Raw genomic sequence first — 20,990 nt, forward strand, 5'->3', positions numbered from 1 at the left:
GTGTTCCCACATGGCAGCAGGGGGCTGAGACCAAGCGGCAGTTGTCTGCTCGAGATAGAACGTGTGTTCTCCAGGTCACAAAAGTGCAGCTCCCCCCCCAGCCTCCCCTTTCCTTTCCTGGACATGGAAGCTGACCATCAATGTTGAGAACTAAACATGGCTGGAATCTCTCCATTCATTGCTAGCACCTGCCTCATCCAGAAGGTATTTTGCTAAACGTTATTCTCTAGCACGGGAGAAGCTAGAGAATAGCCACCATAACTGTACCAGGGCCCACCCACCGCTGCCTGCCCAGCCCCCAAGCCAGGGTTCCTCAGCTGTGCAAACACGGGAGTGAAGATGAACCTGTCTTGCCTGCAGCTGCCCTGTCATTGCCGTCCTCATTCCCATCACTGTGAAATGTTCATGACCAAATGGCCTCAGGGACACAGCGGCAAGTTATCACTACCCCACTGAGACCCCACAGATCAACCTTGCAAATAGCTACTTGCCCACTTGCTCAGGACAAAGAAAGAATATTGGGAATAAACGCTGGTTCTAGATTTGAAATCTCTAAGAACCTCCTAGGGGAAAGGAGGCCATCACATTGTATAATTGAGGTAGAAAATCCATCTTTGTTTTCAAAACTTTTTGGCTAACAGTTTCTAGCCCATTGCGCCAGTTGGGTTTCCATTTTTTTAAATCTTGTTGGAATATTCTGGCCCCTTCCCCCTCCCCTCAGCCCTCACAGCGCCTCACAGTTGCCAGACCCAGCAGCTGTGGCAGGGAAGGACTGCCACCCTAGACTTGTCCTAGAAACTCAACCCTGGTCTTCAGGAGGTTCAGAGGAAACTTCCAGGGCAGCAGCTTCCCCCCATGACTGGTTCCCACAGGGCGTCCTGTCCTCACCATTCCCCCAGCCCCTTCAGAGGGGACTGTCTGGGTCCCTGCCTCTCCAGCTGCCAGGCCACGAGGGTGAAGAGTCCGCGTGCTGCCAGCATGGCTGTGCTCTCTGGAGGGCAGACAACTCTTCATGCCCTGGCTGAGCAGGAGAGGTTGCTGAGGGGCGCTCTCCTCCACCCACCCCTCCTGTCTTACCTACAGAGAGCCGGAGGCCTGTTTGGTAACCATGTCAGCTACTACCAAAGCGATGGCCGGAGCGCCTTCCCCCAGACCTTCACCACCCAGCGCCCGCTGCACATCAACAAGACGGGTAACAGTCCTGGCGACACCGAATCACCGTCCCACGAAAAGCTGGTGGACTCCACTTTCACCCCCAGCAGCTACTCCTCTACTGGCTCCAATGCCAACATCAACAATGCCAACAACACAGCCCTGGGCCGCTTTCCCCGCCCCACCGGCTACCCCAGCGTGGTCAGCACTGTGGAGGGCCATGGCCCACCCCTGTCTCCTGCTATCCGGGTGCAGGAGGCATCGTGGAAGCTCAGCTCCAAGAGGTAAGCAGGAAGGTGGGTCATCCAGAGCTCACGCACAGGGGCCACTCCAGCTCAGAAGTGGTTGGGATGGGCAGAGTTTGGCCCCCATGTTTACCTTTCACCCCTCAAGCTGGAATGGACACTGTTGCCCCAGATCCAGGGACAGAGCTGGGTGAATGCTACCTCCCAGTCCTGCCCTTGATTGCATGTGGCAGCCAAGCTCAGGGGAGACACCATGGCCCCACTGGCCAGCAGGTGTCCTGAGGAACACAGCTTGGGACAGAGCCTGCTCTGCTCTCTCATCCTACACGTGCAGAGAGCCCTGACCCTTGATCCCCAAGATGTTTGCATCCTGGCATCTGTTCCCATGGCCCTTCCCAGGTCTCTGAGCAAACCTGGCCTTTGGCCCAATTGGGAGGGGAGTGAAGCTACTGCCTCCTCTTTATACCTTTCTCACGCCTCCAGGGAGGGCATTTGGGTGGCAGGAGGCCCTTTGCTGTAGCACTGGCTCATTCTGCCCGAGTATAGGATCATTCCTTGTAGTCTTGACTGACCTCCCACCTCCCTGTGCTCTGCTCTCTGTTGTTCCAGGACACATTGCCACAATGCACTTGGGCAGTAGCACCCCCTGCATGGTCTGGGCTTCAGGAATGTAGCCTGGCCCTTGAGGGTCTGCCTGTTTATGCCAGCAGCTCTGGGCCCCCAGGCCAGGTGGGAGAGGACACACCTCTGCATCTCGCCACTTCACCCTTAGCCGAGCTGCTCTTCCAGGGTGGGGTGGCAGCCCCAGCAGAACAGCAGTGCCCCAGCATACCAGGTTCTTGAGCCAATCTCCTTTTCTGCCTTCGAGCTCAGAGAACTATCGAGAAGTTCCGGTGTGTTTCTAAATCCATGGACGTGTGTACTGAGCTGCTTTCTTTCGAGGAACCAGCATGGCCACTTGTATGTCCACACAGCCTGGCCACTTCACCTGTCTGATGACAGAGAAGTCCAACTGGCCATCTGTCCACTGTACTGCCTAGATTAGCTGGCAGAACCACCCAGCACTAGCCCTGTCTGGTTATACAGATGATGCCTTCCATGTGTGGGGCAGTGTGCCCAGCACTGGGCTTTGTGTGCTGGTCAGAAAGGCTGGTTTTGCGTTGGAGAATGTCCAAGTTCAAGTGGCTGGCTTGTGCCTGTCTTGGTGACCCCCTCCCTTTTCTGCAACTCTCCTCCCTCTTATATCCTTCAGGGACTCAGTCCTCGTACCATTTTCTCCCTGCTACCCTTATCAAACCTTTTAAGAAAGGATTCTTGTCTTCATCATTAGTGTGTCAGTGCCAACGAACTCCTCCTTCAAAGGGAATCTTCATATTAAACTTTTTTCTGTATTAAATAAAGGAAGGTAAAAATCATTTTAGAGAGGAGGTCGAGAGAGACATTAGGGGATTTCTTCCTCTCCCCACAGATACACCTGTTAATGAAATAGGATCCATGCAAATGCCTAACACATAGTAAATGCTCTCTGAATGTTGGCTCCTCCTTCCTGTCACAGTTGGTAAAAACAACACTCAGGCCAGTAAGCTTCCAATTGGTGAAGAGGGACAACTTAACCAAAGTTCCAGCTCTGGAAGCTTGTCTTTCATGTCACAGCTCAAGGCTAAGTGTGGTGGCTCCAGGACTGGCCTTGCTTTTGTTGGGGACAGGCCAACACGTCTTGCTCACAGTGGCCCCCAAGAGGTGATGTTACGTGCCTGCTGCCATTCTCTGTGTCTAGCACACCCCACTGTGCCTCACCAAAGCTCCTTCCATGTCCCTCTCTTCCCACCCTGTCAACAGCCTTTGACATCTCATCTGTCCTTCTCACTGTGGGGTGGCCAGCCATCTGTCACGCCTCCCCAGAGAATTGCCCTTACCCTTCCTCGGCGGCCCTCTGTCCCGGGCCAGACCTGGGGCACTGAGCCAGCACTCGATTCTGAGAGGATAGACTGGGGCAGTTCTCGATGCCCTCATGAGTCTGAGGATGAAGTGGGCCCCAGGTTCCTGACCCTGAGCATTCAGGTTCTAGAGGAAGAATGAGGTGGGCTGGTACTGAGCTAGGCAGAGACAGGAAAGAGGAGAAAACCTAGACCAGAGCCAAGGAAGACAAGGTGAGCAGAAGACTCTGACCTGGAGGGAAGACCGTGTAATCCAAAGCATGTCCTGACTTGGGGGGATTTCAGCTCAGCAGAGACTCAGGCTCACTCCTCTGTGCTCAGAAGAACAACCCCTCCTATGTGAGCCTTCTTCTCTGTGCCTTCACTCCAGGGTCCCAATGTCAAAATCAAAAGCATGTCAAAATAGGGCAGAACCTTCTCAGCTCTGCCCAACAAATGCCCAAAGACCCCACTGCCTATAGTAGAGGGAAGGGACAGCCCTCTCACTGGCCCACCCTGCCCTTTATAGTGCAGCCCAGGACCCTTCCTTAAATGCTGATTCCTGTCCTGGCTGCTGTGCCTTAGCAGATTGAGCGCCGGCCTGCAAACCAAAGGGTTACTGGTTCAATTGCCAGTAAGGACACATGCCTGGGTTATGGGCCAGGTCCCCAGTGGGGGCCACATGAGAGGCAACCACACATTGATGTTTCTCTCCCTCTCTTTCTCCCTCCCTTCCCTTTCATTTAAAAATAAATTTAAAAAATATTTTTTAAAAAAAGCTGATCCCACCTTTCAAAGCACCACCTCATGCATTGCTTCATTTGTTGCTCACCGTGAGCCTCTGAGTCAGGTAGGGCACGTTTTACTCCAGTTTCACTGCGGGGGATCCTGAGGCAGGGCCACTTGTGTGACTTATCCCAGCAGGAAGTGAATGGGGTCAGAACTCAGGTCTCTCTGGGTCCTAACCCCTTTCCCACATAGAATGATAACCCCAGTCCTAACGCTTCCTGGGCAGTTGCAGGCGGAGGCGGCCACAGCGGCTACAGCGGCTATGGCAGCTGGGCGCGTCAGTGCGCGTGCACGTGTGTGTGTGTGTGTGTGTGTGTGATGCTGCACTCGCTGAGGCAAGGCAGGGAGGGCTGGCGGTGTCTGACTTTTTTCATCTTGGCCACCTTAGGTGCCACTCCCGGGAGAGCCAGATAGCCATGGTGTGTCCGGAGGAGTTCTCTCAGGAGGAGACCTATGAGGCAAAGGTGCGCGAGGACACGGAGTACTGCAGTGAGCCCAGCCTGGCCTCCACGGAGAGGTGAGCTCTGCTGCCTTCTGCCTTCTCCCCCCCCTCCCCGCCCCCGCCAGCCTGTGTGTGCGGAGAAGGGTCTGGGTGAAAGGCAGGTCCTGGGGCCCCTCCCCTGGGGATGGTCTGGGAGGGGGAGGCGATCGCACATCAGAAGAGCACCTGTGAAGCTCCTGTCCCTCACTGGGGATGGGAGCCCCGGCCCACAGACATACACAATCCCCTGGTTAGCGTGGCTCTTCCTCACGATACAGCACTTCCAGAAAAAAAAAACTTCTAAACATTGCTTCTTAAATCTTGGTGGGGTGCAGCCAACTAATAAATATATTTTAAAGTGAGACTCAGTTACACACATACATGTAGAATTGACCCTTAAAGAAATGTTGATGCAACTACTGGTACTTATAATAAGGCTATCCAGCAGATGGCGCTGTAGGCAAACGGTGGCTGAGATATTGGTCAGTGCTGTAATTTTTTAAGGGTTTTTTAACTGCAGATCTAGACACATTAGAAGGTTGACATTTACTTAGTTATGATCAACACTTTTAAAAGAAAGTATATCATAGAATATCACAAAATAATATGGACCAGGATAGCACACGACGCGTAGCCAATGTCACAAAGGTAAGTAGCATTTCATGAAGCATTGTTTAAATGCCAATGTATGTATATGTGTACTGAGTCCCATAAAATATATTTATGACGGTAGGTTACATTTAAAAAGTTTAAAATGCACTGTTTTAGAAGCTTTCCTGAAAGTACTTTATAATAAGGAAGGGTCAGCCCTTGTAGGCTTTAGATTTTTAGAGAATGCAAATTAATACATGGCCACATATCCTAGAAATCAGGAAAAGCATATGCTTCTACCCATTTTGGCCTTTACTGAGTGCTTGGTGCCTCCAGGAACTGTGCTAGATCATGAATAAACTGGCCTTGGTACTCAGGGATTTTGCAAACTACTTAGGGAGCTAAGAGAATCTCATAAGAGGAAAATAACATGGAGATTTTCTAACTGCTTGCCCACAGAGTGGTACAACAATGAGGGGTACAGGCATCGAGGAAGGTCAAGGTCAAGGTGACTAGGCACAAAGTTGCACAAAAGCTGGGTTTTCAAGAACGGGTATGATTTGGATAAGAAGAAAATACAATAGGGAAGGCTTACCAAGCTGGAAATGAGAGGAAAGGCTTAGACATTTTGGTTCAAAACCTTTCCTCAACATCTACAAATGGTGGAAGTCAGGGAGCTAGGAGCAGGAAGACAGCACAGCCTCTACCCTCTGAGTAGGCGGAGTCACAAGAAGAACAGAGCTAGTGGTCTGATCTGTAAAAGGGAGGGGCTAGAATGCAATCTTGGAGGGACAGTTATGCCCACCAGGGGTACTGAAATCAACTTAGTGGGTTGCAACTGACATTTTTTAAAGAAACAGAGTGGATAAAGTAAAAGAGAAGGCATCAGAGTGCAACACGTGAAGAAGGTAAGTATGTTCTTGACGTCCAGTCCAGCCAGGTGTGTCTGGCGCACTGGGACTGTGTAAAATCCAGTCCTCACTGTGAGCCCCACCAAAAAGGCTTGGAAACAGTTGACTGGACACCACTATGGCCCCTGACAGCTCTGCTGCCCACTGACTAGGTGATTGGGTGGTGTCGTTCAAGGCAACTGCCATTGGCTCTTGATGATGAAGGGGTGGGCAGGCCAGGGAGAATGGGGTGGGGGGGAAGTTGGGGTGAAGTTTGGACTTGTCATGGTAAAGAGCATCAAAACATGGAAGAAAGGAGCCCAGGCCATCCCTGGAAAGAACCTTGTGGGCCTTTTCTGACAACTGTGACCCCAGAGTGCCTGCATTGCCTCCCATCAGAGGTGCAGGGCTCAGAGTAGGCAGGCAGGGTGTGAGGAGCCAGAAGGGTCCTGGGGCAGTAAGTTCCTGCTGCCCCTCCCCAAACCTTCATGAAAGCACAAAGTGGGGGTTCCCTTCTCTGAGGGAAAATGCAAACTACCTTCTGGGATGGCAGCTGTCCCTGTGGGGCACACTTCTCAGGAACAAGCCCCAGGGGTTCTCTGTTCCAGGCTCGCCTATCAGGATGACGAAAACCGACAACTGACACTCCCAGAGGAGGACAAGAGGGACACCCGGCAATCTCCAAAGAGGGGTTTTCTCCGCTCTGCCTCCCTAGGTAAGCTCTCACACCTTGCTCTCAGATGTGGCCAGCCAGTGGGCACCCCCAGATGGCTGGTCAGGCACTCGGGTGACAGAAACTGTGGTAGCCTGGCTCAGATAACCCCCACACAGTGGGCTGAGCAGATTTCTAAACCAACAAGAGGGGATTCCAAGGGCAGGGCTTGCGGGGATAGGACTTGGACTTATGTTCCGTGTGTCAGAGAAAGATGGAGGGTAAGGAGGAGGTGTATCTGGGCGACTAACACTGCCCCTTTCTCCTCCCTGGGCGTGAGTCATCACAGACCCCATCTTCTTTTCCTGCTCTGATCCTAGTTCTTTGGCTGGCTTTGCAGGTCGGAGGGCCTCCTTCCACCTAGAATGTCTGAAGCGACAGAAGAATCAAGGGGGAGACATCTCTCAGAAGACTGTCCTGCCCTTGCATCTGGTTCATCATCAGGTAGCCCACACCTTGGACAGTCCACTGGCCACTTCCTAGTAGGCTAGACAGAAATCCCCAAGACTCCAGTCTTCCCTGCCTCAGATGACGGCTGCATCCCCACTGCTGGCCCTAGCAGCCCTCAGGGAAGGGGGTTTTCTCTACACAGATGAGAGCCTTAACAAAGTCTGTCATTTCCCAAGGTGGAGACCTAGGAAATACTGGTGAGCAGGAGCCCCTCACAGGGTCCCAAAGGATCAGCAGCTCCGGGACTCCACTCAGGCTTTCTGCTTACAGTGGCACAGATGCCTACCCTCCCCCCAACCCCCGCCCAAGACCCTGGCTTCCACCAGGGCAACCAAGCAGGCGTGGTTCTCCCTAGAGTTGCAACACACACGGAAACTGAGCTGCACAAAAATCTACCCACTGAAATACAGAAATGGTCAAAAATGGCCAGTTACACAGTCAGGAGTGGGGAGTGATATCCAAGTAAAACAGGTCCAGGGAGATTTGACAGTTGACATTTTTCTCTTGGCACAGATGACTCCAAGATAGTGGCATCTAAGGCACCAGTGTCAGAAATGCTCTTCATGTCTCAGAACTAATGGAAATATCAAAGAGTTATCTAAGTCAGTCTCTTACCTCCAGAAAAATTAGGTTTCAAACTACAGTTTCCTAAATTTTTTACCTCTTTAATCATACTCCCTTACCACAGGCCTATGCTTTCAATAATAAGTTTTTATTCAAAGGCATTCAACTGCCGATCAAAGCTTATAATCAGCACAGGATGGCCAGCGTGGCTTGGCAGAGTTGATATTATGTCAGCTTAAAGAAATGCACTGTTTTGCTTAGCCTGTGTGGCATTGCCTACATACAAGCGATCTCCAGGGACCCAGGGACCCCGAAATCCCAGGGTGGGAGCCATTGAGAGCAGTGGCTAGGGGAGACTGGCAGGCTGGGGAACACTGTGTGTGATATTTTGATATTTGTGAGATTTCTGGAAGTTGATTTCACTCATGTTTTATCATTCTGAAAAGAAAGAAACTCCCCTTTATTTTCATTCTCTGTTTCGGCCTTCTTGCCACCCTCCCACCCCTGAAGCCTTGTCCCTTCCTCCCTGCCTCTCCAGCTGGCCTTTCCCACCACACTGTGTCACTGTCCCATGGACATGTCACATCCTAGCAGGCTGTGTGGCAGCTCACATGGGGGGACGAGGGCCCACCCTCAGGACACTCAAGCAGAGCAGGGGCAGAGGACACAGCCCTGTGAATAGTTTAATCACAATGCAGTGTAAGACTTGAATAATAGTTCAGAAACAAGGTGAGCTAGAGACTGGCAAGACATTATTAATGGCGCAATGAATTGCAAAAGTTGAAACAGTCAGAACTGGTTTTGTCTACCTCTTTGGATGTGGGGCATGCATTTTCACAGACCCTACTTCAGTTGAACCTCACACCAACCCTGCAAAGCGGAGAGACAGTGGACACTATGTTCTAGTTGTACAGATGACATGGCCATCATGCTTTACATTCTACCAACAAGAAAGCCAAAGGGAGAGAAGTGACAGCTGGCGGGGGATAGGGTCAGTGCCGAGGAGCAGGTGGCCTTGACTGCGGTCTATCCTAGCTTTCGGAATTTAGAGGAGACAGAGGTCCCTTCAGCCTGAGTAATGAGAACATATGTTTTAGGGTGGTTGAAACTTACACTGGGTCTCGATGAAGTAGGATTCAGATGGGTGGAAATGATGACGGATGAGTTCCAGGCAGGTGGATCTAGCTGGAAACTAGTTGCTGAGAGGCCAGCCTCTCTGGGCCTGACTGTTCCCAGTAACTGCTGCCCCTTGTGTGTCCACAGGCACTGGCAGTGGCAGGCCTGAGCCCCCTCCTCCAGAGAAGCCATTCTCCCACCACGTTCCCCAGGCCATGTGCCACGCCCCCTGCCACGCCCGGCAGCCGAGGCTGGCTCCCTCAGCCCATCCCCACACTTCGGCTGGAAGGAACCGAGTCCAGTGAGAAACTCAACAGCAGCTTCCCGTCCATCCACTGTGGCTCCTGGTCTGGGGAGCCCATGCCCTGTGGGGAGAACAGCAGCACCACGCGGAGAGCCCGGCCTGTGTCCCTCACTGTGCCCAGCCAGGCTGGGGCCTGGGGCAGGCAGTTCCACGGCAGTGCCAGCAGTCTGGTGGAAGCGGTAAGGGACTCCAAGCTGCACAGCAGACAGGGGAGGGAAAGGCCGGGGGGAATACCTGGTTCTCTCCCAAGTGGATTGGAGGTCGAGTTTCCTGGCCAGATAGACCCTCGGTGTCAGGGCCTGCTGCAGGACTGCATGGCATGCAGGAAATTGTAATCATACAAGCGCTATCGGCTGCTGCTGGGGCTGGGCTGATGCAGAGGGAGAGAGAGACTGTGAGGCAGCACACCCTGCCACAGGCCAGGGAAGCAGAGGAAGGCTATGGGGCTCCTCTGTTGCCAGAGGCATGCTGTGACTGCTCCACATGGGAGCTTGGGCTGCCTTCCTTCACACACAGAAAGTCCCTATCTAGATCCTAAGCCTGGTTGTTCATTTGAGAAATCTGGGGAGTTTTAGAAGCCTATGACCAATGAAATGGGTATTTTTAAAAGCCTTTTGATGATTCTAACCTACAGCCAGGGTTGAGACAAGAACAAGAGCACTTTCTGGACCACCACGTTCTGCCCTGGTGAGAGCACCTAGTGCAGTCCTTGCACCATATCTTAGGGGCACATTTGACAAATTGGAGCAATCCCAAAGGAGGGTGACTGGGCTGGCAAGGTCCCTAGAAGACATTTGGTCTGAGAACTGGTTGAAGGAATTTGGGAAGTTGGAGAGGAGGTGACTTAAGAAGCCATCTCAAACCTGTAAGAGTCCTGTATCCTGGGCAAGAGGTCTAAAATGCTGGACTGACAGGCAGGCAAATTTTAGCTCACATATGGAGATCTTTCCAAAAGAGCTCTTCCAAAATGAGGAGGGGTTCCTGTAAAGCAGTGAGCCCCTTGTCACTCGACATGTGCAAACGGAGATGATGCCCATCCAGTCATCAGGCTGTTGCATGGGGACGGGGAATTAAACCAGATGACTCCTAATGTTCCTCTGGACCCTAACACCCTGTGCTTCGAGTGGTCTTGGCTGCCCCTTGTTCAGTCCACACATTTCCACTGAGCGCCTGCCACTGCAGGCTGTATTTTAGGTGCTGGACACTGCTAAGGCACAGCATTTCTGCTCTCACAAACTCACCTGGTGGTGAGGAAAGACAGATAATGAATAAGCATGCGATGTGTTAGGAAGGGGTGAGAGAAATGAAGAAAAGTTAGGCAAGGTACCTGGGAGGGAAAGGTTCCAGGCTTTACTCTAGTGCTTCCCCACCCACTGGCGCAGTGGCTGATTTTCCAGACAGGTCGCTAAAGCAGCGGCTAGGAAGGAGGGTGACATTGTGCCTGAGCCTGCTGGTCCTCTGCAGCAGAAGCAGAGGCAGAGGCGGGTGCATGCGCAGTGTTTGCACACATTATACTCAGGATCCTCATCCCCAGACAGTCAGCCAGATGGCAATGGGCGTGGGCATGGACTGTTTCACCAAAGGAGAATGAGGGGTTCTTGGAAAGAATAATCAATATAGGGTGCCAGGGAGGAGAAAAGGCAAGGGCAGACTTTTCTAGCTGTGAGACAACATCCCTGCAGCTCCTCGGTGAGCCCAGCTTTCATGTGTTTGGTAACAATTTTCGAGTCCCCCAGCCAAAAGGTCTCTCCTCCAGCCCACACACCCCGAATCTCACTCCTCTCTCAGCACTGCAGGGCGCATGCTCGCACACACTCCTGAAGTTCCCAATCAGAAGTCCCTTGCCCTAACCCTGAAAACATGAATCGAGCTGCAACAATAATGTACCTCTCTGGCTCTTCTTCATGGCCCTCCCCCCTTCAGGTCTTGATTTCGGAAGGACTGGGGCAGTTTGCCCAAGATCCCAAGTTTATCGAGGTCACGACCCAGGAGCTGGCCGACGCCTGCGACATGACCATAGAGGAGATGGAGAGCGCTGCTGACAACATCCTCAGTGGGGGCACCCAGCAGAGCCCCAACGGCACCCTATTACCTTTTGTTAACTGCAGGGACCGGGGGCAGGACAGAGCAGGGGGCGAAGAGGACGGGCCCTGTGGGCCCAGCCAGGAGTGTCGGAAGAGTGAGGAGGAGCTGCAGGACAGCAGAGCCTACGTCAGCAGCCTGTAGGAGCTGGGGCTGGGAGATGCTGGGTTTTTTATTTGTTTCAATGTTCCTAAAGGGTTCGTTTCAGAAGTGCCTCACTGTTCTCGTGACCTGGAGTTAACGGAACAGCGTCTTCATTCATTTCGTTGGGACAAGACACAGAGTTGGGTGATGTGGAGAGTGAGCTTTTCACTTTTCCGGGGGTGGGGGAAGAAAAGCAGCATCCCCAGTTTGTGTCCAAGGAGGAAGAGTGGTGAGGAGGAAGAGGTGGTGGTGGAAGGGTAGGGGAGGGAGCACAGGAGATGGCTACCCGCCCTCCCATTTTACTTCAAGCCCTGTGCCAGGAACCAGCCTTCGCCTTGGGCACAAAAGGGACCCTCAACTTCCTGTGATAGCCCTCACCGAAAGGACCTTTGTCAAACGGGTGTCTTTCAACTTTGCTTGTAAAAAAAATCATTTTGCACATATTCTGTACGAGCCTCACTGTCCCCATAGAGCCAGGGCCCTGTGGATTTGCAGAAGGAAACAGGCACAACTTGGACCCAGCCCCACTCCAGAGAGGGAAGAGGAAGCACCAACAGGCAGCAGGAGCTGGAGCCAGGAGGAAGGGTGGGGTGGCTGCTGCAGCTGCCCACCCCCTCACCTTCCCTGCTGGCCAGCCACCCCCCTGCATCAGGATCACCTTCCCTGCACGGGCCACTGAGCTCCACCAGCAGCTGGCCAGCCTGCAACCAGGGGAGCAGGCCGACTGCCAAGAAGGGGTAGCCAGCTCTGGACAAAGTGAGATGGTGCTGGGTTCTGTTGAGCGCTCTTTTGTTCTGTGGTTTGACATTTTTCTTGACAGCATGTTGCAATTTTCATTTCTCTTTTGGTTTTGGGTTTTTTGTTTTTCTTTTTTTTTTAGTTTTATTTTCCCAGGAGGCGGGGAGAAAGAAGAGTGTTTACGAAGGTCTGTAGCCACCCACCTTACTGTTTTCACTCTTGCAAATGTAAATGAGGTTACGTATGATCATATTATTTAAACAGGTGTGGTTTCCTTTTTCTACAGTGGGTTCACTAGAGCTGCTGTAGGAGAGTTTTACCAGACATTGTGAATGCCCAATCATTTGTTATAATTTCTGTAGGTAGTAAAAATTCCTTTGGTTTGGTTTTATAATTTAAAGGTAATCAGCAATGCACTTGATAGGGTCTTGCACAGATGGATGACTGAGTTGGGTTCTTTTGAATGTCGGGTGTATTGGTGGGTGCCAGAAGAGAGAGCAAGTGTGCATGAGAGAGTCTCTGTGAGTGTGTTATGTGTGTGGCGGGTTGTCTGTGTGGGTATGTCAGACATGTGGACGTGCGCCCACACAGTGCCCCCATGCGCCCAATGAGTATACAGCTCCCCGTTTCTTGGTTAACAGGGGATCTGAATCCAGGGCCATTTGAAAGCAAAAACAAATCACTGTCTCTGCTTCTGAAACGGGAATCAGTAACTCTTTGCATTTTCTGTCCCACAAGATATGCAAAAACAATGCAATAATATTCATTTTAAAAATACAATTGTGAGTCTTGTTGGCATTAAAACTGTATTTTAAAAAACACAGAAATTTAAGGGAAAACTCAAGAAGGCGTTTTGCTTCGATATATTCCATGTAATGTTTTATTGCATTGATAATGTTTCTGTTGAAGAAACCGTTATACTTGAATTCAGGTCAGTTTCAGTATTTTACAAATATTTTTTTAAAATTGAATTGCAATTGTGCCAAGCGAATATAATGAATTAAGTTTGTTTTTGAATCCACCACTTGTATATTTTGCTGCATGTAAGTAAATCATTTTGTATTTGGAGTGTGACAAGCTTTACCGTTGAACTCTTAAGTGCTTTTCTATATGTGGTTGGGGGAAGGGGAATGATTTTTTTTAATTTGTACAATGAGCAAGGGTATCACCTGTGTAAATCATTATCCTGCTACCCACTAACAGGTTTGGACATTACTGTTTTGCATATCTTGTGTTTGCTTCCGCTTCCCTCAATCTTTCCAAAGCTATGCGATAGGTGTATTTGTACTATGTCTCATTTGAGAGACCAGGACATATCTCATTCCAATCTCCCCTCTGCCTGCTCTGCACCAGTTCTCTGACTGGGTATTTCTCTAGGAACAACTGTGAGGGGTCGTGAGGCATTCTGACTAGCCCCTCTCCTCACTGGGCTAGCCTCAGCATCCCTTGAGGGATAGGAGAGGTGGCTGACCTTTCTCTTCACTCCCATAGCACAAATTTTGCCCAGTGGTTTTCCAGGAAAGTACACACTGACTGGGAGGATGAGATTAGAGTTGGGCTGGTGGGAGAAGGGAATCCTGGCTCTGCAACTGCTCTGCCCAAACTCAGACAGCAGGGGCTAGAAAAAGGCAACCAGGTAAAATCTTTGTCCATCCAAAAGTCAACTGCGTCTTGCTCACCTCTCCATCTTTTCTTCACTCTGGGACAGGATTTCCTCCAGACCTCTGTTAGTATGTGTGGCAGCCATGGAGGGGACCAGAAAAAGAGAGGCAGCATCAGGTGTTCACAGGGGTGGTGGAACCAGAGACTCTGTGGGAGCTTCTCTTATGCCACTTTGGGTCTACCTAGAACATCACGCTATCGATGCTGTCCTTTGAATAGATTTGAACAATGATGGTTCATAAGGGACTGATTTGGGGAAAACAGGACCCAGCCATTCATCCAGAATTCACCCACTGAATCTCTTCCAGTTCAGGGTACTCTCAGCACTTCTTGGCACTTACATAAGCAAACTAGAAATTTAAATCAGAGAAAGCCCATTCCTCAATGAAGATGAGTTTTGTTTTCATAGACTAATTCATGAAAATGTGGAGAAAATGCTGGAAACTCCCAGGTTAGTTTACACTCTAGAAACAGAAGAGTTTCTTCATGCTCCTCCAAGCCCAACCCATCCAAACTTTCTTGGTTCCTTCTCAGAGCCACCTTCTAGAAATTAAGTTCAGGTGTTACTGTTACCCTTTGTCTAGTTTCCCAAAATGTCTGCCACTGTGCCGCGAAGATTTTAGTTATGATAGAGAGGGGAGCCCCTTTGGATTAATATCTAGTTCTTGCTATACATTTGATCCCTAGGTAAAGCTGGGAATCTTAACTGACCACACACACTCAACCTTCATGCTGCATTCTATTTTCCTTCTGGACTTCTCATCTGCACCACCAAATCCATTGGCCAGCAGCATGCACTACAGATGGGCTTGTTCCAGCTTCCCCCAGGGCCCTGCCTAAGTGCAGTCCCCTTGCTCTTCACCACTCATACCAGAGTCTCGCTGCTGCTTTCTAGTCCACTCCGTGCGGAAGACCAGCCAGCCTTCCTCCCTGCCCCCATAAGAACAGTGTCAGCAGTGGCCAGGGCACTTTGCCTTATGCTGCTGCAAAGAAAAGGAGTTTCAGATGGGTGTTCCCAGGCGAGGGCCTCTCTGAGCTGGACCTCATGCCGGACTCCTGTAGGACTGACATTTGGTACCTGTCATCATCATAGACTAATATCATCAGTCATGAAACCAATGAACCTCATCCACAGTGTACGAGGTGACGTTTGCTCTCCGCCTAAAGGAGAACTCTCCCCATGACCTTGTAAAACTTCTGAGTGGCCAGAGAAAAGCAGCCAGTGCTGAGGACCAGAAGGACTTGAAGAAGTGCAGCTTAAGTTCTGGGTTTTGGTAAACTTGATTTTTATCATCTTTTGACTAGCTCAGCCTCTTTTATTTTCTCCCCTCGATCTTTTAATAACTATTCACATGCATGGCTACATTAAGCAGAGAGATTTTCAGTTGTCTCCTTTCTGCCTGTTCCTAGAAGTTTCTTTTTGGCCTTGAAGTAAAAAAGGGGACTTTTCCCCTAGATTTTGGCTTGATTCATGAATTTTTCTCTGCTTTGCTTCAGAAGATATTATAGTCCCCTCTTCAGCTTCTGAGTCTGACAGATGTCCCTCTGACTGGGAAATCCAAGGAACAAGACATCCTTCCTCAGTCTTTTATACTCCCCTGGGACCCTGCTTTCAAATGTCAGGGGATTGTTTGGAGTGAAGCTACTTATGACTTCCTCATAGCCATCTCTTCCAGAACTTCTGCTTTTCACGCAGCAGAAGATAGTAAGGCAACCACAGAAGTATACTTCCACTGCCAATGTAGTATCTTTCAGAAATAAGAGCACCCAGGAAATGAGGAGTTTGGAAGCCATCAAAAGGGTGATGGTTGTTCACATAGACCTGTCTCTCCTAAAGACCAAGAAGTAGAAAAAGAATTAGGGGTAGGAATGAAGAAGAACCCTGGTGGTCAGTGTTTCAGCCTCATCCAACCCAAATCACACATGTTGCTATGGAAGGTGATGGCCTCACTATCCCCAGAGAGCCAGGAGAATGAGGCTACATCATCTAAGAGGTAGAAATGGTTTAGCACAGAGACCAAAAGAAGGTTTCAAGAGGACCTCTTTAAGCACCAGGGGAGTCAAAAGAAATTGCTGGTAGAGTCCAGGCCAGTTCTGTTTCTGAAGATATGGTTCTGGTCTGGGAAAAGTGTAAGCCCAGAGAGAACCAGAAAGGAAATGGGGCAAAAAGGGCATGTTTTGATTTCCAGTGTGTCTTCCCATTTTATGGGGAGAAACATCAAGGTCAACCACTCACAATGGCCAGTACAGGGCAGAGGCTCCTGTCTCAAGGATCTACTTTGGAAGAAGAGAAAAGTAACGTTGTGAATGACATTGTTTTCCCAACCAAATCAACATTATCTGGCTGGATGTGGGGTGTCCACCCCCCATCTTGCCTCTCTGCAGATGTCCCTGCCCTGGTGTTAGCCAGCGTGCCACAGAAACAACCCCACTCAGAGGCAGAGGTGAAGCCTTGGCCTCGCCCTGGTGCAGCTCGCAGTCCCCCACATCCAGGGCTCCAGCATAACACAGCCGCGGGGACATAGGGAGGGAAGTGTCCTACAACTGTCCAGGAGGGGAAGGCGGGGTCTGGCCCCTTCCCTAAGTGGCTCTGTTTCAGCCTCCTGCCCCAGGCCCGCATTTTTCTTCCTCCCCTCCCCACCAATCTAGTGAGAAACAGAGAATTTGCCATTCTTAACATAGATCTTTTGTTAAGCCATTTCTTGTTTTAACTTTATTTATTTATTTATTTATTTTTCAAAGCAATGAAATATTTCTGTGTGGAACCAGATACCAATGTAACAACAAACCTAAACCATTTGGGTTTCTGCCAGACTTCCACATGTTGGGGAGACACTTGGACACCACATACACACACACACACTCAAACACGCATACACACCCAAATGCACACTCACATGCATCCACATGAATACATGCACATACACTCACACATAGACCCCACGCACATGTATCCTTAAGGGACAAGTGTCCATGCGGGGGGCTGAGCTCTAAACAAATGATTCCGTCTCCTCCCAGAAGGCTGAGCACGCACTATACAGAGAGAAGTAGGGAGAGGGCCAGAGTAACTTCCTTGGCTGGGAGTAGTGCCATCTGAATCTGTTATCACTAGGAGTTAAGTATAATTTATCCACATTAAGAAAATGCTACTACTTCTGAAAACAAGACCTTTCCCTCATATGACTTTAAGAGGCCTGGTTCACAGCAGATGCAGTGGTAACGACTCTCAAGCTTTCTGCTGTATTAGAAGAGCCATTAATCTATCGCTAAAAGGGAATTAGAGATTACAGTGGAATATCTTTAAGTTAAACAAATAAGTTCACCACTGAGAGTAGAGTCATAGTTAACATTGTTCTCTACTAAATTAAGGAAAACAAGACAAAGACTATTAATTAAAGGCCTGAAATGTCACATTGGCAAGAGTCAAATATTCTGCCTTCATATCAGATGCTGGCCCCTTCATAGGTGTGCTCCCCTCTGTGGGGCATCCTGTGCACCCTGATATTCAGAGTGTAAATCATCTTATTTGTATCAGGCCCCTAGGAAGGGGACAAGACACTTAATCTACTGTGAATCAGACATTTGCTACAAGTGTACCATATAAAAATCACACTCTTCATAAATAAGAAAATGTCATTATCAGAGGCAGTCCTTGGTGGGAAAAGTGGTAAGTGCTAAGGCAGGGTAATTTCTATGCAAGGAAATGCAGAGATGGACAGAATAATTCCTATTCATGGTTTGGGCCTGGAGAACTCTGGTGCTGAGGTTTTTAGAGACCTCAGTTGAGAAGCAGAGGGGTAAGGAAGAAGAGGGTGAGCAGACATCAGCCTTGGCAGTGACTTCAAAGGCTCCTGGAGGAAGTCCCTCCTGAGGGCAGAGAGATGCCAGGAGGAGAGAGAAGAGAAGGCTACTCACTGTAGAGGCACAAGAGGAATAAAAGAGGGTGGGCCACTGGGTCCTGTCCCAAGCCCCTCCCCCAAGATATCCTCATACAGAGAAATTATACTGAGGCTTGAATGGAAAAAAACAAAATTTGAGAGTCGAGGGTAGACTAGTTGTAAGCCAACAACCCATGCAAAGGGCTCCTTCAGAAGGCAACTCAAATGCTGTGTCACCTTCCTGCTTGCTCACATCACACCATCACACGGCCACCTCCCATTCCCCGACCTTTCAACTCCATGTCTTGACTCCTCACCCAGGTTATGCACCACACATAGCTGCTTCCGGTCTTGCCCAGAGCATATGCTTTCTGCCAGTGCCTGTGGGGGACAAGGTCTAGCACAGAAATAGGCTGTGGACATCAACAGCATAAACAGGATCGCACAACCTGGGATGGGAGTAGCTGAGAACCACCTGTGGGAAAAACACACAAGTTCATCAGGAAGTAGGGTGGCAGGTCCCCAGTTGATGAACCACTGGAATGTCTGTTACTCTCATAATTTTCCTGTTTTTTTTTTTAACCCCAGTGGTACAAAGCAAGCAAAACTCCCCTTCATGTAAGAGGATCCAGACAGTCCAGCCCATCCATCCCTCTTCTCCTCTCGTCCTCTTGCTCAGGCCTACTTTCATGCCCCCAGACCAAGCTGTATCGTACTTGTTCTCAGAGAGATGTAGGAAGAGGGACAGTGCCTCCATGGTCACCCCAATGCCTGTCATCCCCACACACCTGCACACCACACACCTTCCCCTCCAGGCTCCACGGATTTGCAGTTCTTACTATTGTAAATATTGTTGTACAGTTTGTAACCATCAAATAATCCCGTTGTCAAAGGCCTCGCCTGCTGCGCCTTCTTACCCTTGAGAAAGGCCAGGGAACCTACAAGGGGCGACCTTTCCAGAAGAGCTTCAGGGTGATGATCTCTGTGTGAGATGCTATGTATATTCCTGTAAGATTGCATTTTTATCTAAGGAATAATGTTATTTAAAAAAAACAAAAACAAAAAACAAAAAACAAGAATTGCAAATAAATTTCTTAACAACGTCTACCTTGGTTTAATTGTATCTTCCCTCTTCCACATCCCTTCCCTTCTCCTGTTTCGTAGGTGTCATGGAAATACAGAAATATACTTACCTCTCATATTACTATCTTATTCCCCAAAGGGGAAAAAGGCTGGGGAGAACATGGGAAATTTGAATACGATGGTGATCGCTAACCTTATTTCGACATGAATCTCATTATCCATCTCTTCCTTCCAATGAAAAGGTTAACAGAAAACTGTAAGCTGACAAGGAGAGAGAATAGGAGAAATTAAATGGACAATCCACAAAATAAAAGAGCTGTCCCCCAAATATTTGGAAAGGCACAAAATTGGTTTTGAATGAATGAAAGAAAGAAGGGAGGAGGGAGGGAAGGGAAGAGAGGAGGGAGGGGGAGAGATAATGTATATTAACATAATTTGAAGAGTATAAAAAATGCAAGTTCTTTTGGTTTTTTGTTATTAAACTGACTCAGAAAAGGCTTACAGAATAATTCCCGTGTAAAAATAATTTGTCCCAGAAGCTATGTGTCTTACTTGTATGCAGTTGTAAGAACAGAAACCCTCCCACCTTCTCCCCACAGATGAATGAGTCTGCTCCAGGAATTACAGGAATGAGCCAACCTCCTTACTTCTCTCCTAGAGGCTCCCTCTGCCTGCCCCACCACCCAGACCCTGAGCTGTGGAGTCTAGGGTTCTATGAGAAGACAAGAGGAGGGCAAGGGCTGGACAGAGTAGCAAAGGACCAACTGCCTCTTAAACTGCTTACCCCAGCTCCTGGAGCAGTTTTGGGGTGCTCCACCAGGACCTGCCCACAAGGTCTCAACCCACCAGCCAATTACAGCCAAGTGCAAGATGTCATTTGTTACCAGTAATTCTTAAAGTGCCAAAGTTTGCAAATCCTACTTTTAATCACCTAGAACACATTCAAGATTTACTCCATAACAAAGTCACTCTGTCTTGGGTTTTGCTATGCTTTCTGGAATGGGAGTAAAAGGAATGGGCCTATAGCTGGTGGGCAGGATTAAACACAACCATGGGAGCATGTCACTGAAGCAAGTGGTCCCGTGTGTGTGTAGGTCCTCGCCTTTGCTTTATGATTTGAAGGTCTGGCCTGACCTTCAACCCCTCTCCCGACATGAGGTCTGCTTCTGCCCATTTCTTCCTTCCTTTCCACAATGGAGATGTGGTCATTGATCTGATTGGTTAGAGTATTAGATATTAACTGGGCCACAGTTACTAATGCGCTGGATTATTGCAGAGTAAAAAGTCAGTATACATATATGGCATTGTCTCATATGTTATTTTTTCTGCCTCCATATAGTAAGCAGAACTAAGGATTCTCTCTATATATCTCTATCTCTTTTCTTATCTCTCTCTCCCTGTTTCCATATGGCTTTGCCAGCTAAGTGGACTCAGAAGTTGCTCAATCTCTTGCTCTTCAGAGGCACAGGCTCTTCTTGGACATAGTGCAAGAATCTGGGCTGTGGGAAGTGGGGGAGTAAAAGACCCTAAACTGACTAAGAGCCAAAATGATGGGCTCCAAACCAGCCTCCGCAGAACCCTATACCATACTGTACATTATTAGGCACTACGCCAGCTAACAATAAGATACCACTTATATCTCTAATTGGCTACAATTCCATGTATATGATTTCCTGGGGAATCCCACAGGGAGGAGAGGAAGGCCAGGACTTGGTACTCTTGAATAACTTAAGTAACATCCAAATCCCATATTACCCCATCAACTAGGTTGACCATTTAGTCCAGGTGTTTTGTGGGTTTTTTCTGCTTTTATTTTTATTAGTATTTATTTTATGCTGAATTTACTCCCTGGCCATAAGCTTTTGCTTCTTCACTTTCTTCTGGGATAACTTTTTCTTCTCTGCAACTTCCTCTTCTGGTTTAGGAACAATCTGCTCTTTTTCTGTAGGATCATCTCAGTGTGGCAGGGAGAGCTCGTGTATGGGTTAATCCTCCCATGAGCTCTGTAAATTCTACACCTTATCTTGGGAGTTTTGTTCACCTGAATGTGCTCAATGACCAGATAATCTACATTGAAACCCTTAAGCTCAGCATTACTCTCTGTATTTTTAAGCATGTGCAGCAAGAACTCAGCAATCTTTTTGGATCACCAACCCTGTGTCTAGCCCCACTGTTTGGCCTGGGCACAGCTAC

General features: G+C 49.2%; 1 protein-coding gene across 12 annotated transcripts in view; it reads left to right on the forward strand.

The window, feature by feature from the left end:
• CACNA1C (calcium voltage-gated channel subunit alpha1 C) overlaps positions 1–18,819 on the forward strand; it is a 628,485-nt gene extending 609,666 nt beyond the window's left edge. For all 12 annotated transcript variants that reach the window (XM_053920870.2, XM_053920869.2, XM_053920860.2 and 9 more), the window contains 6 exons: positions 1,084–1,436; positions 4,491–4,619; positions 6,673–6,779; positions 7,117–7,220; positions 9,054–9,389; positions 11,134–18,819. In XM_053920870.2, the coding sequence (XP_053776845.1) occupies positions 1,084–1,436; positions 4,491–4,619; positions 6,673–6,779; positions 7,117–7,220; positions 9,054–9,389; positions 11,134–11,436 (1,332 nt within the window). In that variant the 3' untranslated portion in view covers positions 11,437–18,819. The remainder of the gene's footprint in view (positions 1–1,083; positions 1,437–4,490; positions 4,620–6,672; positions 6,780–7,116; positions 7,221–9,053; positions 9,390–11,133) is intronic.
• Positions 18,820–20,990: the final 2,171 nt, after the last annotated feature.

Source organism: Desmodus rotundus, chromosome 3 (genome assembly GCF_022682495.2).
Source record: "Desmodus rotundus isolate HL8 chromosome 3, HLdesRot8A.1, whole genome shotgun sequence".
NCBI classification, from domain to species: Eukaryota; Metazoa; Chordata; class Mammalia; order Chiroptera; family Phyllostomidae; genus Desmodus; species Desmodus rotundus.